Source organism: Nothoprocta perdicaria, unplaced genomic scaffold (genome assembly GCF_003342845.1).
Source record: "Nothoprocta perdicaria isolate Ctin4 unplaced genomic scaffold, notPer1 scaffold_14, whole genome shotgun sequence".
In the NCBI taxonomy this organism is placed as follows: domain Eukaryota; kingdom Metazoa; phylum Chordata; class Aves; order Tinamiformes; family Tinamidae; genus Nothoprocta; species Nothoprocta perdicaria.
Genome location: NW_020454538.1, coordinates 4,052,260 through 4,069,725, shown reverse-complemented (window position 1 = coordinate 4,069,725; position 17,466 = coordinate 4,052,260). Strand labels below are relative to the sequence as shown.

The following is a 17,466-nucleotide window of genomic DNA, read 5'->3' as shown; positions in this document are numbered from 1 at the left end:
AAATCTATTATTCTTTTAAATTGAAAATCCTGCTTTTGGCCCACATCAGGACTCTACTAAGGAGCCGGAGCAGTCTTCCCACGGCTTAGCAGGTAAAGCCAGACCTGGGAGACTCGGGAGCACTGAGGGTGGCGGGGAGACGAATCCAGGAGGATGAAGTTGTCTGCGGTGAGGATGCATCTGGGCAGGTTCCGTTGGAGTCACCACCAGGACAGCCCAGCGAGCACGGAGTGTGCAGGGAAGCCGGGAAGACCCCGAGGAAGGAACCCAAGGGGATCCTTAGGGAGAAGGAGGGGGGACAGAGTATCCCTGGACACAAACACTCAGCGTCTGAAGAAGCAACTTCCCTAAGTGGAAAATCTGGCCCCGGTTCAGAGCACTTCTCGCAGAAATCAAACATCACGGTAGAGCTGAAGTGTTCTGCTTTTAGTGCCGGGTTGCCAGGGTTTTCAAAGTGCACGGTAGCTTCCTTCCCAGCAGAAAACAGGGAGAGCACAAAGGCAGGAGCCTGCGGAGCTTGGGATGGTGCGTCAGGGAAGTCGCACGTGGGCAAATGTTGCGCCAAGGGAAAGGTCAGCGCTAGCATCAACCGATTCAAGCCACACGCTAGCTGGAAGAGCAATGGGAATAAGGTATAAAGGATGTTACGCTGCGTACGGAATTCCCAAATGGTCTGATAGTTCAGCTCAATGATACAATTCACTGGATGAATAAACAGATTGTGGGAAAACCAAGGTAGGAACAGCCATAAAGAACACATCTGTCAACTGTTGACTAGAGAAAGAGCTAGGGCCAGGGACTTCTTGTCTAAACAAAAGGTTCTTTGGAGCTCCAGCTACTTCCATTTGGATAAACAAAAAATGCTAAGGGTTTGTAGTGGTGATGACCAGATAAAAGGATCTGGTCCATAAGCAAACTCTTGTGGTCACTAGCAGATGTGTGATGCTAACAGTTGAGTAGATGGATTGCAGGTGGTCCTCTTCCATGTTTATCTCATGGTTTCTGAGCTTCAGTAATGATTTGGTTCTAGTGAACTGAAACTACAGAATGTCACAAAAAAAGGCTTTACTGGTGAGCGTAACAAAGCACTGTGTTCTTCAGTTAGTGTGGTTATGTTATATCTACAGTGCCTTCTATGTAATACAGCCAATCTTGTCTCATATAGAATTTATATTAAAAATATTTTAATATTTTCAAGTGTTTAAGCTCAGTATTTTCAACTCTGACACATCAAAGTCAGTGGGTATTTTGGCATTGACTAACTTTCAGTTGGATTAAATTGTCGCCTCTTTTTTTGTTTTGTTTTACTGTTTTAGTGCAATGAACCTTCTGTTTTTGTTTTGTTTCCAGGGGAAGGGATTTTGCTGTTTTATAGCAATATAAAGACATAATGTAGAGTCTCATAAATCTCTTTATTTGTAGGTTCCTTGTTATTGTTAACTGTTGAAATCGGGTTTTTCAGGATGGGCATGGGATAGGAACTTCCTTGTTTATTGAATGCTGAAAGTAATATGACCTCCATCCTCGTTTAGGTCTTCAGGGCTATTTAGAATATTGACAAAGAATCTCTGCTGATAGTCTTTCCGACAAATTAAAATGCGGCATCAGTTATTTTATGCCTCAGCTCAAAGCCTATCAGTGACTTTGAGCCAGAAATTTTTATATATTTGTGTTTATATTTATATTATGTTTCAGAACTTTATTTTGTTGCTTTCCTGGAGTTATCTTGAGGACATTACTCTGCAATAATTAGAAAATCTGCCTTTTTTTGTTGTTAGTGACATTACTCCAATCATTATAGCAGATACTGAAGGTATAATCTAACAACTACTTGCATGTAACGACTCAAAATCAAGAGTGCCCTTTTTAATCTATTTTGCTGTAATACCTGATTGAAAACATTTTGGGAAAGTTGTATGGGCTTTTCTCGTATGTTAACAAAGCTTTTAACTCTCTACTTTATTTGGAATTCTTCTATTATAGACTTTTAATCTTAGTGCTCTTGTAGCCTGTTTTTTATGAGAGCAAACTTGGTTTTGAGCTGAAGACTAAGAAAACCCTGTGAAAAAAACGGCATCTTAATAAATCCACGTTTTATTATTTTGAGATCTATAGAAAGTAATAGTGGGTCAGCATGATACTGTTATGATAAAGACCTGCAAAGAGTATCATGTTGACTGGATAAAAATGTAACATTTCAGAAACAGAACACCCAGAAAAATGGCCCAGAGAGAGAGAGAAACCAACGGGAGCTCTATCAATGACAAGCAAGAACAGAGCAGCAATCGTGTTATTACAATTGTCTTCCTGGCTCTCCTCATTGACTTGTTGGGATTCGCTCTCATCTTACCCCTGTTTCCTTCCATCCTTGATTATTATAGCAAGACTGAGGTAAGTAAAAGAGAAAGCCTGCTGGAAATGCCGGGCATAAGATATTTAGGGAAAGATGGGAGAAAAATCCCTTTTCATGGACAAACCAAATAGGTGGAGGCAGAATAACGATAGCCAGCACATTCAAATTGTTCATGGACTTAATTGGTTTTTAATCTCCCAACCCTAGCCCTATCTGTAACCCTAGAGACAGGCTGAGGTCAAGAGCCTCAGCCTTTAAGAGAGAATTCTTCCTGCAGCCCACACCTTCCTCCTGCCCTTTCCAGACACACAGTAATTGCAGCTCTAGCCTTTGTCTTTCCTTCTATCCCGGCTCTTAATCAAACCACGCACCCTGATCTCCAGGATTTCTCCCCACTGTCAGTATTTTTCCTGCAACCAAGATCCTCATGCTTTTCTTCTTAGGAAGCACATCTTCTCTAAGTCCTCTTATCCTTCCGAGTCCCTTCCTTTTGTACCATTTCTTCTTTCTGGAATTCCAAGCACCTGGTTTTCCTAACTTGAATAGTCTGTGTGGAGAGGCATAGTCCAGGTCTTGAATCTTTCAGTTAATGAAGGAACACAGCTTGTGCAACTCCTATTTAGTCCAGGTGGTATCAAATTTACAATCAGCCCTTAGAAGCTACAGCTAGCAGTATCTAGGCTTCTGCCTGAGAGCTTAATTTTCACATATTCTCCCCCTCACACATATATATCCAATTATCAACTGCCTTTTAGTAGTCATAGTTTAAGCTATTCTTAGTCCATGACAACTGATCAACCAGGAAATGTTTCCTTGACAAAGAAGTGGAGAAGAAATCACAGAATCAGTGAATGGTTGAGATTGGAAGGGACCTCTGGAGATATCTAGTCCAACCCCCCTGCTCACCTAGACACAGTGCCTAGGTCGCTAGAATCTAATTCTGTTTTATTTTCAAAGCATAGCAGAACTGTCTTCCTACTCCTATTTAACAGCTGTCTCTGTTGCAGGATGGATTCTATTCGTCATTGCAACATAGCGTGGATTGGTTTGCAGTGAAGGTTGGGATGCCTCCAGAACGGAAATACAACAGCGTCTTGTTTGGAGGTATGGAGAGTAAACAAACAAACTGATAGGGGAAAAAAATCCTCAAATTCTGTTGTTTTAAGGTTATTTACTGTGTTGATATGAGTAATGATATTCTATCATGAGTAATAAGTCTAGGAGGAATTTGACAAATATAAAAATGACTTAAGCAGGCTGGAAGGAACAGGCCCATAGGTAGTTTGTGAAATTGAGCAGGGGCAAATCTTGCCCTTGGGAGGGAATAACCCTTTGCAGTGATGCAGCCTGGCCACGTGGATGAGGAGCAGCTCTGCCGTAAAGGCCCTGGTGAGTAGCACAAGCCAACAGTGTGCTGTGCTAGCAGAGGGGACCAGCAGCACTCTGGTCTGAGCAGTCAATGGGGCAAGGGAAGTAACAATCCTTGTTAGACCTTGTTTGCACCTTTTAGACCACATCCAGAGCAACTGCATCCAATTTTGGCCTCTCAGTTCGAGAAAGGCCTTGATAAACTGGGTTGAGTTCAGTTGGGCCACCAAAATGAAGAAGAGTCCTGCTCTTTGAGGCAAGGCTATGGGAGCTAGGCTTGTTCAGCCTGAACCTCAGAGCAGATTTCTAATGCCTACAGGCAGCGCAAGACTATACACCAGGGTTCATGGTGGGTGAGCAAAAGGTAACAAAGTTGAAATGAGAGGTCAGACTGGATATAAAAAGAAACTTTTCATGGCAAGGACAGTCAGTGGAATGGGTTTCCCAGGGAGCTTTTGCATCTCCAGCATTAGGAGGTTTTCGAATCCAACTGAGCAAAGCTCAGACCTCATCCCTGGTCTCCCCATCTTGCTGACCCTGTGAACAGCAGTTGGAGCAGGGGATTTTCAGAAGTGTCGTTCAACCAGAATTACCTTATGGTCTTGCACAATTTGTTCCTTGGATTGCCTCAGAAATACAGGCTTGCTGTCAAACTGTCAGGTTTGGGAGCCTGCTGTGTTAGACCATGCGCAGTCACAGAAGTTACTGCCCCTTCACAAATGATCCTCATGTGACTGGAGATCCATCAGTAGGAAACATTCAGTGTAGGAGTTAGAAGCTCAAACTAACTCCTACTCAAAGTAAGAGTTAGAAGCTTGTGAGCTCAGGTCTCGCTTGCCTGCTAGACAGCTGTAGTACAGCACTGCTTATAAATGTTATTACCTAAAAGAGGCACAGCTGCTGACTTGCCATGTCCAGTAGCGTTTGCCATTGCCAGAATACTGCTATGTCTGAGCTCCACCAGGAGTAAGGTAGAAAATCCAGGTCACTGGAAAGGATACCTAATTTTAAGCCTTTGGGAAAGGATTAGAGGCTTTTTTAGGGTGGACTGTTAAGTAGGCTGTAACAAGAACATGCTGTTTGAATCAAGTGCAGCATATATAGCATGTTACACATAAAAAAAGCCCTTTTGGTTTTCTGTGCTTTGGAAATTTGTAAGAAGAAATTCTGGGATTACAGTTTATGATATGAAGGTGTCAGAGTTAGTTTTATCTGGAACAGTAGTTTATCTTCTGCTAGTAAGCTGAGAATTTCCCCAAGATGATCAAAAAACTTTTAATTACAAATAGGAAACCTTTATTATATTATTGCATTTCTATTGTATGTATAACTGTGAGTGTATTATAACTATTTAAGTTGTTTCTTTGAGTATAGCAGATATTAAGTAGCTTCTCAATTATTTTTCTATTTCTCTGCTATGTGATTTTTGTTTCTGTGCACATTTTCAGTGAGATTACTGGCTTTGAATGGTAGGAGGATTTCCTTAGTGCTTCGGGAATGACTTTCCATCTCCTCTGAGGCCTTGCTGCCTCCTCTTTGCCCCATCTCACAGACTGTTTAAGAAGGGAGCTGGTAGCTGTGTCCACCTTCCTGCCTGTCCTTTCATCTGCTGTGCCCTCTACTCTTGGGAGCTGCATTTCCATCGACCTGGCTCGGTTGCTTTCAAGAGGAAGGAGAAATCTGCTTGCTCCTCCCAGACAAGTCTACCTGCCCCTGTCGCTGCTTGAAAAAAATACAGCATGTACCTGAGAACATACAAATAAAACAGATACTGTTTGCCTTGGAAGGGAAGCCAGTATTCCTTGCTGCTTTTTCTCAAGAGGCAGAACTATTGAGCAATGATGGGAAGGATCATTAATTACCAGGCAACAAGGGGGCAAACAAAATGGCTGAGCTGACGTAATATACCCTGTGTTTGACTTCAGAAGATTCCTGCCAGGCTGAGTTATATTAACTGACCTAAGAGCTGAGCAAGGCTGCAGAAGCCAGGGGAAACAGACTGGCCATTTTAGAGGCTGTCAGCTGTTGTCTCAGCCCATCTTGTCTGACTGCACCTTAAATTGTTATAGTAGAAGAGTTTTGTCATACTTGTGACGTTAAGCAGAGGCTGCCACTGCTGTCTTCCTGTCTGTGTTCCTTTGTTGGCAGTGTAGAAGATAGGAAAGGACCAGAGACCTACTCGCAAGATTATATTGTTGCTTTCCCCACTGTGGGATCTATCTGTTCTCTCTCTGTATCTTCTGCTTAGATTGCAACTTCTTCAGGACAGAAACGTTCCCTGTCAATGCCAAGGCCCTGGGGGCACCTTAATTGCCCTGACCAGCCTCCTCGCACACACCTCCTGCCCAGGAGCTCTATGTAAGTTCAGGCCTGGGCTTTGCCTGAGCTACACTGTAGATAGATACAGTCTTGTCTCCAGTACCGTCTCTAGCCCTGTCTCCTGGGAAGACTGCAGATCTGCACTGCAGGTGACTTGTCCCCTGGACAGCCGTGTGTTGTGGCCCTGTTTCCTTTCTCTGGCCCTGTCTCCTGCTGGTCTTAACTGATCACCCTGCATGGACCGATTCATCTCCTTGCTTTAGCAGGGACTGCCAGGGGACCCTGCTGTCAGCACAGTCCTGATTGTGTGTGACCAGCTCACAGTGTCCAGATTGTGTGTGACCTTGTGGAGCAAACCCCCTTATTGCTGCTCCCTGACAATGAAGTGTTTGGCATGACTGGTGGTGTTGCAGTGCTAGAAATGCAAGGAAGAACACTTATCTCTCACTAACACAAACTGCCACTATATCTGCAAATTTTTGCAGTTTTCTGGACTTCTGGGCTGCTCTAAGCAACTGTTCTCCCCTAAGTATTTAGTATCAGTATCCTGCCACCCTTTAAGGAGCAGAACTACTGATCTGCTTTGATTAGCACTGATTGCTGAGTGATCTGTATTGTATAATCCAGTTTTTCTTCAAAAAAAAAAAAAAAAAGCCAGCGTAATAGTAAGGCATCTTTTTGCCTGCTTGTTTGATAGTGTAATGCAAACTATCAAGTACATGAAGCTAGAAATGGCAAGAGAAAAGAAGAATTAAGGATCATAGAGGTAGGAGGCAGATTTCAAAAAATTCTGCAGTCTGTTAAGTTACTCCTACCTCTTAGTGTGTCTTAGTAACAGCAGCCCTTATGTTCTTCCTCCCATGACAAGAAGGAAAGAGTAGCTAAATGTGACAGAATCAGGTTCAAACAATGAAAAAAAAAAAATTAAAAGGACTATGACTTTAAAACTGTATTATTTCCATATGGGGAACAGAACACATAAGTTGTCAGTCAGGGAAACTTTGGAGAATCTTCATTATAATCAGTGAGTTTGAAACTCCCTTCTCACTGATGAGTGAATCAGTGAATTATTGAGTTTATCCATGTTTTTCTGGTCTGTCTGTGTATTTGTCCCCTCAGTTAAATAAGAGTGTAAGATGTGTTTTGAGGGTAGGTGGTTTCAGAGAAAAAATTGTTCTTTGTAGCAGTTCTTTAATTGTGGATATGTTTTAGAGACATGAGGGGGAGTGATATATCTAGAATATCTTGACTGTTTGTGCTTTTAAAATGTACATCAAAAGTCTAATTTGATTTGTTTCTTTATTTTAAGGTCTGATTGGCTCCATCTTTTCCATCCTGCAGTTTTTCTCCTCTCCGCTCACTGGAGCTGTGTCAGACTGCCTGGGGAGAAGACCTGTCATCCTGATGACGGTGGTATGTGTTGTGTGCTGATTCTAGTCCTGTCATCTCACTGTGCAGTGCCGTTAAAAAGGGCATCTCACTGTGGTCTTATCAGTAGCAAAAAGGACTGGGGAATTTAAAGTTCTAGGTCTGATGGTTGCTGGCTTTTTCTTGACAAGTTACTTGACTACATTTCCAATACTAAGTGCTTAAGCTTAGGTCCTCCAGTCCATAACTGTTCTTTGAAGGCACCAACATTCCTGTTTTTCTTTTTTTGTTTTTTTTTTCCCAAAGCCCTTACCACAAGGTACATGTCTTCAGACATGCTGTTTGCAAATGTTAAACTTAATCCTTATATGTTTGAGTTCCCCAAGTGCCTAATGACTTTTGTTTAGAAAGTGCTATATAGCACTGCAAGCATTTGTTATGAAAATGAGCATTTTTTAAGCAGTTTTCTGTGTTGTTAGGCAGAAGGTGGAGTTCTAGAAGCAGTACAGAGCAGATGTACACATACGTGGTGGATCTTGGCAACATTAGACATAAAAATCCTGTATAGTTCTTCAGAATTAATTATATAAGGACATGTACTTATAAATTATTATGGAAAAAAAAACCAAACAGAATATCTTCTTCCGCAAATGTATATCTGGAAAATGTGGAAAAATAAGATGAAATTTGCTATGCTTTATAAAAGAACCCTTTCTTGCTTCTGCAGATGGGTTTAATAGCATCGTATGCACTGTGGGCTGCCTCTCGGACTTTCGGCATTTTTCTTCTCTCCAGGATCATAGGTGGAATAAGCAAAGGGAATGTCAGCCTTTCCACAGCTATCATTGCTGACCTGCACTCTCCAAAGGCGCGGAGCAAGGGCATGGTGAGTGCACCTTGGTGAGTGCTTGGATCACTGCCCATCTTTTAATTGATTTCAAGTGCTCAAACTATCTTCCCTGATCCACTGAAAACATGACTTCCTGCAGTATCTTGCTTTTGAAAAGATGCCAGATCATTTTGCTGGTCAACTCTGACTTCATATCCTTATCACTTCTACTTATAAGCAAAATGCAGATGCCCTAGAGGTGGAAAATAACTTGTAAAACTGTTATAACTGTTACTCCTGGTGATAACTGTGTTCCTGATCATAACAACTGAGGAAACTGAAGGATCTTTTACCTCAGAAGGGCCCAATTTTGGCAGCTGGCACCTAGTTATAGGCACCTTCCCAAGCTGGGCAAGTGTAGCAGGTTTGTCACGTGCCTGCTGTTCTCCCGGGATGCTGCCCAGCACGTGACCCACGTGGCTGAGGGAGCAGAAGGGACTTCTGCCCTTGCCTCCTCTGAAGGGCAGTGGGCCAGATTGAAGCACTCTGCAGACTGAACTTGGCTTGAGGGTTGCAGTTTGATTTTATTTATATATCTATTTTTATTCTATAAAACCTCTGCAGCCCAAACTTCTACTACCAAATTGTTATAAACCATTTGGTGGATCAGCTGCTTCCAGGGAGAGGAAAGCTTTAGATTTTATAGTATTAGTTAATTTTCCAAGCAATTTATTATAGTTCTGGTGAGACAAAATTTATTTTTATTTATGGTAGACATACCACATTAGTAAATAAAATGGGTCATGGCCTATTTTTAGGGATGGAGAAAAAGCAGCTTAGTGGCTTACTTGTTGGTTAGCTCATATGGCCGAGCTCTTTCTTCCCTCCATTTACCTCCTTGCAAAGCAGAGTGAGAATGTCCTGGAAAGAGTGAATATACATCTCTGAATGTCTCTTTCAGAAAATGAGCCAGATCCAAGACTGTTTTGTTCTTAAGCAAGCTCATGGAGGATGAGTCAAATCAGTGTTCTTTTTAGTTCCCATCTAGTGCCTGCAAATTATACCTTGATATATGCTGGTTTAATAGTGAGCTAACAGATTCTCTTCATCATCTGCACTAGCTTCAGGCTATCTCTTCTGTCAGACACATATTCCTAGATTCTGAAATTGCTAAAGCATTTTAGGAGCTATAGACATCACTGTGAATTCCTTCTGTGGTCCTGTCCACTCTTCTCCAAACAGCTTTACACTGTAAAAGTTTATCCTATGGCTGAAGGATCTTTAGAACTGCTGGCTGAGTAATCCCTGAGGTAAGAGAATCGTTATTCCCCTTTTGCTCATAACCACATGATAAAGGAGGATCCCTGGATATCCCTTCACTATGTTTCAGTCTGGCACTGTCCCTTTCCTGCCTAGTCAGTAATTAAAAAGGGATAGTTATAGATTATTTTTTTTCCTACTTAATGCCCTTTGTAGTGCTCTCCTTGCTTCCTCAGGGGGGCTACATATTTTGCTTTGGTTGTATTTCCATAGACAAATACCAGGAGATCCAAATTTTTGAGAACAGTTTGAGAACTGAGCAACCTGAATAAGCCAATGTCTAAAACTACATGTCAGTGTTCACTTTATCCCTGCAGGCAATGATCGGTGTTGCTTTCTCCCTTGGTTTTACCTTGGGTCCCATGATTGGAGCCTACCTCGCCATGGAGGCAGAGAAAGGAGAAGTTTTCTTCCTTCGTTCAGCGCTGCTAGCACTCACATTTGCTGTGGCTGACTTAATTTTCATCTTCTTCCTGCTTCCAGAGACACTCCCCAAAGGAAAACGGGTAAATGGAACAATCTGGAGATTTGTGTTTCTTGCAAGCAGGGCCAGGATTTGAGAAATGCCGAAGAACTGGAAGAAATAAGCAAGGGGTTTGGGTCAATATCCCAGAAATTTAACTTATTCTTGGGACTGAGCTTTAGCTCTTTCTAAGGTGATGATAATAACGTGTAGTGATTTTATGGCAATCCTATCTTCTAGCCCAGAGTAGCATAAGAAATGTATATAGTTAACACAGCTACTTAATTGCTGGTTTTGGTACATTAGGTTTGAATTTCTAAAAAGCTGAGGAGAACCTGGGAGGGAGAAGGTGAACATTGAGCTATGATCACAGTGGCTCCCCTGAAGAAGAATTTCAGCCAATCCAGAAAGTGCTTCCATCCATGGATTTTTCTTCCAGCTAGCCAGTATATGCTAGCAGTTTTCTTAATCATTATCTTGCTTATACTTGATTTATCTGAACACTAATGTAGCAAACACTTCCAATCTCCAAACTGCTGTTTTCCAAATACACAAGATCTGCTATGATTCAGTGGCTTTCTGGATTTGGAGAATCCATTCACCAGCACTGGGACTGTTTTTTCCTGAGTGTTCAGGAAGCTTCTGTCTGGGGTGGGCCAGCCCAGGCAGAGCTCGAGATCTGCCTGAGTGTTTCCCAGCTGCATGTCTCATGTGGAACTGGTTGCTCATGTATACTTCCCAAGCACTGCAATTATATTTTTACAGCCCTTTCACTCACTATCTGTTCCCCTTTCCTATTGGGCTGTTTCTAAACATTTCAAATAAAACTAAACCTTGTTCTTGGTTAGAGCTGCTCACTCTTATGGTGACAACCTGCTGATGTAAGGAGGTACTGCAGACTGTTTTATATTCTAAAAGTAATTCTACTTTTGCTGTATGGCTCTGAAAAAATGAGAAGACTTCAGGATCTTTTAGGAATGTGCAAGGAACTCTCGAGAATTCTGATAAACTAGTCCATGTTGCTCAGTAGGTTTGAGTTTTCATAGGAGAGTGAGTGCACTGTCCCTGCTGTCCTGGGCTCTACCTGGGTGCAGCAGCAGGTATTTTATGGGGTGGATTTATGACTCAAAGCCATGCAACCAGGTCCCAGTCGTGCAAAATACACAAGGTGCTTAATTGCTGATGAGATAGTGAATTTTTTTTCCTGACCTCAGAGCTTCCTCTGATTATCAGTGTCAGTGTTTGGTGCCTCTGTGCTGTTTCCTGCCCTTTGGCATCTGGGGAGTCATCCCATGTGATTTATGTGCTCTGAGGTGTTTGCAATGGGCTGCCAGGCATCCGAGGCTTCTCCTCACCGTTTCTGAGGGGACAGGGAGCAGTTTTCCTGGTGTCTGGATGACAGGACAAAGGCAGATATTTTGGCTGCCTTTCCAAAACTCCGCTGAGCTGAGCTGGAGCAGGTGATCCTGGAGTAGGAATGGATGTGGTGGAAGGACAAAGCTGTAAAAAGAGTGCAAATTGTCATGATAACCGGTAGAATGATGTGCCAGTGGGATCAGACATCTGTTTCCCTGAAATATGTTGTGTTCTCATGATATCCTTGTGATGATTTCACTCTTCTTTCCACTCTAGCGAAGAGTATTTCATGTTTGTTTGAGCTGGAGTTAACTTGTAGGAAGGGGAAGGAGAAGTGGGGCAGGAGGAGCAGGGCTGGGGTGTCATCCAAAGCGGAGAGAGTTCTTTGCTGTCCTTGGTCCCCCTTTTTAGTAATTCCCCAAGTTTCTCAGAAAGTAACTTGAGACCTGTATTTTTACACTGTGAGAGACTCTGGATTTGTGTGAGGGGGCTGAAAAACCCCTTGTGCAAAGGGAGGAGCAGTGTTTTGTGTTACTGTGAGGGTAGGGCCGTTGTTTGGAGTGCTTGAAATGATCATAAAGTAAAACTAAACTTCTGAATGCTAAATTAGAAGCATAGAGATTAAATACATGTTAGAGACTGATGATTTTGAACCTGTGTATAATTAATGACATTCATGGAAGCTGACCGTGTAACTTTATTGTTTGGGAGTATTGAAAAGCTTTGGTCAGTTCAAAAACAAAGGTAGCAGTCAGTGGATGAAGTTGCTTCTAAATCACTTTCTGGTGCAGAGATAGCAGTAGAAGATAATATAAATATTGATGGAAGACAAATTCTACAGACCAACCTATGATCGGTCTTGTCTGCGTGGAAGGTAATTCAAAACCTGTGCACACTAAATAATGTTTTTATTGCTGGCAAACCTTCCTGAGGAACTTGGCATGATCTGTGCCCTGCTGTGTAAGCCTTGTCAGGAGCTGGGAATGCTGAGACCGCTCCGGGAAGTCCTGCTGCAGAGCTGCCCAGGAGCATGAGGAAGCTGCTGGGAAAGTCTCGGCAATAGATGGGGTGGAAGAGGGAATAAATTCCCTGCCCCATCCCTTTGATCTGTGCAGCAGCAGCTGGAGGACTTGCCTAAACGGCACAGGGGGGTCGCTGCCTCTCTCAGATGAGAGAGGATGAGAGGGAAGTTCCTCAGGGAAACCTGTGCGGCTCTTTGAAGATGTGAAATACTGGGTATTGTTACTGAGGATTCCTGAGTCTGTTTTATCTCTTTTTGTGACTGTCATGTGAAGTGTCAGCCTCAACTCTCCCACTTCAAAATGAATTATTTCCTTAGATACTATTTCTGCTTCTTTATTTTCTTTATTTTTCCTGAAAAATAAAATGGACTGAAAAAAATGAGTAAATTTAAAAAAATTAATTAGTATAGTATATTTAATATAGTCTAGTACAAGCATCTGCTAAGCACTATTTTGATGAGGAGCAGCAAGAATGTCACTAGAATAACAGAAATGCAAGAAGCACAAAGATCAGGACTGCTAGGAAATATTTTCTTTTTAAAAAGCTGCACATGATGAAGCTGAGCAAAATCTCTATAACTGATGTTTTCTTTGCTTCCCCAGCAGTTGTCACTGGCTGGTGAAAGGAAGCATGAGTATCAAAGCAGGCAGTTCCCCAATATGCTGTGAATGCTGTTCTCAGACCTGTGACACAGGCAAATCCTCAGCTTCACGTTGCAGGCAGATGTGCCATTATTTATACAGCAAATATTCGCAGACAGAAGGGATGAGGGTTAAAGTTAACTCAATAAAGTCACCTTCAACCTATTTCCATGGAAAATGAGCGTCCTCTCTTTTTAAGACAGTTTAATAACAGGGAAGAGCCTGTTTCCCTTCTCAGTGAAAGCTGCTAGGGATAGCATTGGCACCAGTTGTGCACTCAGAAAGCCTGGGATGTTATCGGCAGTAATTCACACCCCAGCACCAGTTAGCTTGTTTCATCTCAGATAATTTACCTAGGTACAGGAATTTTTTGGCTGTTACCGCCAATTCCGTGCAGTGTTCATTGCCTCAGCTTTGAAACACTCACATTTCTTTGTGTCATTAGGTCTCCTCAGTGACGTCCGGATTTCAGGCTGCAGTTGACCTGCTCAGTCCTTTGGCTTTATTCCAGTTCTCTGCAGTTACCCGAGGAAGAGACTCCCCTTCAGCAAAGAGTAAGTGTGAGCTGGGCTCTTTGCTCAGACTGCATGCGTCTGTGTGTGGCACAGTTCTGAACGTGACATTTCAGGGCAGTAAAGAGAATACAGATAGTCATTTTAAATGTTTCAAATATTTATGTACCTGTCCTGAGACAGGTGACAATGTGAGACAGAGGGCCTAGATGGGTGCAGTGGGAAGAGGGTGTCACAGGGACAAAGATCAGTGGTTTTTGGCCCTCCTCTTGTCATAAGAGGGAGTCTATCGGAATCTATTTTGTGTTTCGTGTGTGTGTTTTTTAAAATGAGCATCTGAGGTAAGACTTTTTCCCTATATATTTTTTTCTTTGCTGTTATATATTTTAGTGATGCTTGGAAAATATCACATTTTTTCTTTCTTTTTTTAAATAGACCTTCAGAATCTCAAAACCCTGGGCCTGGCTTATTTCCTCTACCTCTTCCTGTTTTCTGGTCTGGAGTACACCTTGAGTTTTCTAACTCACCAGAGGTTCCAGTTCAGCAGGTACAGCGTGCGTGGAAGATAAATGTTTTATACTTTCTCTAGGATATTTTCCAAAAGATTAATTTAAGGCCTCTTCATTTATTTTCAAGAGTAGCTTTAAGAGATTAGTAATAATCAACTAAAAAAATAAGAAAACAATATTTTGTTCAATTACAGATGGGCTTCCTAGGAAGAATTAAAGAAAACATGCATACTTTCTCTCACAATATGAAATGTTTGTTGCATATTCAACTCCAAGCACCTAGAGAGAAAATCACTACACAGGGATCAAACTAAAGAACCTGGAAATGTTATTGCTGGGCTGGTGGGACTTATTGGGGAGAGAACCTTTTCTCCTCACTCCTAGAAGCATCTTTCAGTATCTGAACAAATCTGGAAGCTCAAGAAGGGCTGAGGGTGAGCGGTGTGACTGTGTGTGCCGTGGCTGTGTGAGGAATGTGGCCCTGGCCCCGTGCAGCTGTGTCCCCTTTAGCCAAGCTCTAGGGGAGAAGCAGAGCAGCAGCCCCTCAAAGTGGCTCAGCTGGAGGTATTTCTGCTGTCACCTCTCCAGCTGGGAACATGACCTGGCAGCTCGGTTCCCTATCCTTCCCTTTGGGTAATTTTTGGGATGTTTGTCTCCTCTCTCCCTGTCTTTGGTTACAGAGAGTTAAGCCACGATAGCAGCTTAACTAGTACGTGTGCGTCAGGGCCACGTCCTCCTCCGTGTGGAGGCTGCTTCCCCGCAGCATTCCAGAGAGCCACGCAGGGAGATGTGCATTTATAACAGGCTTTGTGACAAGCAAGCTGGCCAGGGAGGAGAGGAGTCTGAGCTGGGAATGCCCACGTCGCTGGGCAAGGGAGATGGGCAGAAATACTTCAGGGAAGGTGGGTTTATGCTGGGGGAGACGCTGCTTCCCAGGGCCCCTGTCACCCCGAGCTATGTTTGGCCTTGGACCTTTGATCCAGCTCTGCGTGAGTGGTGGCAATTCCTTTTCAACTCTCTTGTTGAGAAACGCTTCTTTTTGCACTGAGAAGCAGAGCACTTGTTCCTGGATAGGGAATGGTTCCCGCGCAGGCGGCTGCCGCACAGGGCAGAGCTGCTCTGGATGGGCTGGGTTGGACCAGCTCCGAAGGTCCCGTCCAGCCTTAGGATCTCTGTGGTTCCACGAACGACTCGGGCGCAGGTAAAGCGGCCAGGGCAGCGTTTGCCAGGACTCCTGCTGCCCTGGGAGGCAGACAGCCCTGCTCCCTCTCCGCACTGCCTGCCTGCCACGGGAACGGGGGTCTGCACGAGAAGAATGTTGCACTGCTCGTGTGAGAACCTAACTGCGTTTTATCTCTGTTGTTAGGAAAAGGTCCAGGCTGACCCTATAAATCCAGGCTGGAATGCTTTGTGCGTGACTCTGAGCTGTGCTTTTGCCTCCCCTCTAGCATGCAGCAGGGCAAGATGTTTTTCTTCATTGGAATAATAATGGCTGTGGTCCAGGGAGGCTACGCTCGCCGCATCAAGCCAGGAAATGAAATCAGAGCTGTAAAAACGGTAAAAAAAAAAGTTAAAAATTTGCATTCTTGTTTTCCTTTTCCCCCTCAAATTTGATGTGATAATTTTCAGCCCGAGGGGCTATGAAGGGCGCTTGGAGGCTACAGCTCTACTTGTCAAATCAAAAGACGTTTCCAGCTCATACAGTTAAACGGCTTCAAGATATTATTGAAACTCTAAGTTCTTCATAGATATCTGTGCTGCAGGGTGAGCGTCTGCACAAGTAGAAGGGCTAAAAAATGCTGTGAAGATTGTAGCTTTGGTTTAGTGACTTCTCTTGCAGTACAGATACTGAAACTATCAGCAAGTAGGAACCCCCTGAGCTGCAGGGGGCCATTCCCTGTGAAAGCTGCGGGGATGACCGGAGCCTAGGCACGCGGCATGAGACACAGTGTGGTTCTGTTCTTCGTGCCTGGGGCTTTGCAGTGCCCTTCCCCTTCCTCCCTCTCCTCCTTCCATTTTATCCTCTTGGCTCCAAGACTGGGGCCTGGGAGAGCTCCAGAGGGGCTGACAGAAGTAGCCCTCAGCATCCCTCAGGGCGGGGGAGGCAAAGCAGAGGAGGCCACTCTGCTGCCCTGCAGTTTTCCATCCCTTCGGATGGAGGGGATGGAGAAGCCCAGCAGTAGCTCCTTAACTGCACATGGCCACACAAAGAGCAAAGGCAGGAGCAGCCAGTGCCACAGGTGACCTGCAGAAAGCATTTCCCCTCTGCAGGCATTTCCCTCAGCATGACCAGCCCTGGCTGCTGCTGCCGGAGCTGCCCTGGCCAGAGAGCCGCAGCCGCGGGAGGCGGTGGGACGCCCGGGTCGCTCCTGGGGGCAGCGCGGCCGGGTCCCCGGGGTGGCTGCACGGGCCCGACTCACCCCGTGGGGCGGCTCTGTCCCGTTGCAGGCCATGATGCTGCTGGTTCCGGCCTTCCTGCTCATCGGCTGGGCGGCCAACGTCACCATGCTGGGGGCTGGGCTGTTGCTGTACTCTTTTGGTGAGCACTGAAATACAAGCTAAGTGTAAAGGCCTTTGCTTCATAGTTTAAATCACTCCACTTAGAGGATCTACTTTAATTTCAAACTGTAAGTAACAGAGGTTGACTTCTCCTTTTATAAAATCTGCAAGAATGAGTTTATTTTTCGGCTGGTGCTGTTTGGAGCGGGAAGCTGCCATGTTGATAGAGTTGGATTTTATTCCTTCCATCCCCTCCACCCCCAACCCTACCTGGAGGTAAAAATATCCCCTGGGTGGCTGGGCCGGCCCTTGCTGCTGGGCACCTGCGCTGCTGCTCAGCCGAGAGAGCCCCGTGGCCTCCGGAGGAGCTTCTGCTCCGTGCGCAGAGCGCTTCCCGCCGGGCACAGCGGGTGCCGCCTGTGGAGGCTTGGGGGATCAGACGGATCCTGGTGCCTTGGAGCCAGGCCCGGCTGGGAGCTGGGGGCTCCGGCGCCGAGAGGCCGGTGTGAGACGCGCGGGGCCTGGCGGCTCTGGGTGCGGTGGAGGGGCTTGGTGCTCGGGCGCCAGGGCTGCCCCAGGCTGCAGCGCTCAGCGGTTCCCTGTGTTAGTCCCGACCTGGGGCTGCCTGGTTTGCACTGTTGCTCTCGTAATCGGTTGAGCTTTCCGGTGGTCACTGACGGGCTCTTTTGTGGATTTTTCTAGCTGCTGCTGTCGTCATCCCCTGCTTGTCAGCAGTGGTGTCGGGCTACGGTGAGTGGCACCTTTCTTGTTTGAGGGGCAGCATCAGCCTGACAAAGGAGCTGGTGACAGGGACCAGCAGCCGCGTGTGGCACAGTGCTCTGTGTGTGTGTGTGTGTATATACGCGTGTGCATTCACGTGTGTGTGTGTGCATGTACATGGGGGGG

The 17,466-nt window shown here is 44.7% G+C and overlaps 1 protein-coding gene across 2 annotated transcripts in view; it reads left to right on the top strand.

The window, feature by feature from the left end:
* MFSD10 (major facilitator superfamily domain containing 10) overlaps nucleotides 1–17,466 on the top strand; it is a 22,074-nt gene that overhangs the window by 3,342 nt on the left and 1,266 nt on the right. The window contains exons 1-11 of one of the 2 annotated variants that reach the window (XM_026034094.1): nucleotides 7–92; nucleotides 2,202–2,391; nucleotides 3,361–3,457; nucleotides 7,350–7,453; nucleotides 8,136–8,294; nucleotides 9,875–10,063; nucleotides 13,486–13,594; nucleotides 13,988–14,099; nucleotides 15,510–15,618; nucleotides 16,510–16,600; nucleotides 17,263–17,310. In XM_026034094.1, the coding sequence (XP_025889879.1) occupies nucleotides 2,221–2,391; nucleotides 3,361–3,457; nucleotides 7,350–7,453; nucleotides 8,136–8,294; nucleotides 9,875–10,063; nucleotides 13,486–13,594; nucleotides 13,988–14,099; nucleotides 15,510–15,618; nucleotides 16,510–16,600; nucleotides 17,263–17,310 (1,189 nt within the window). In that variant the 5' untranslated portion in view covers nucleotides 7–92; nucleotides 2,202–2,220. Of the gene's footprint in view, nucleotides 1–6; nucleotides 93–2,201; nucleotides 2,392–3,360; nucleotides 3,458–7,349; nucleotides 7,454–8,135; nucleotides 8,295–9,874; nucleotides 10,064–13,485; nucleotides 13,595–13,987; nucleotides 14,100–15,509; nucleotides 15,619–16,509; nucleotides 16,601–17,262; nucleotides 17,311–17,466 lie in introns of those variants that run through there. The other variant, XM_026034095.1, reaches the window with a different exon arrangement.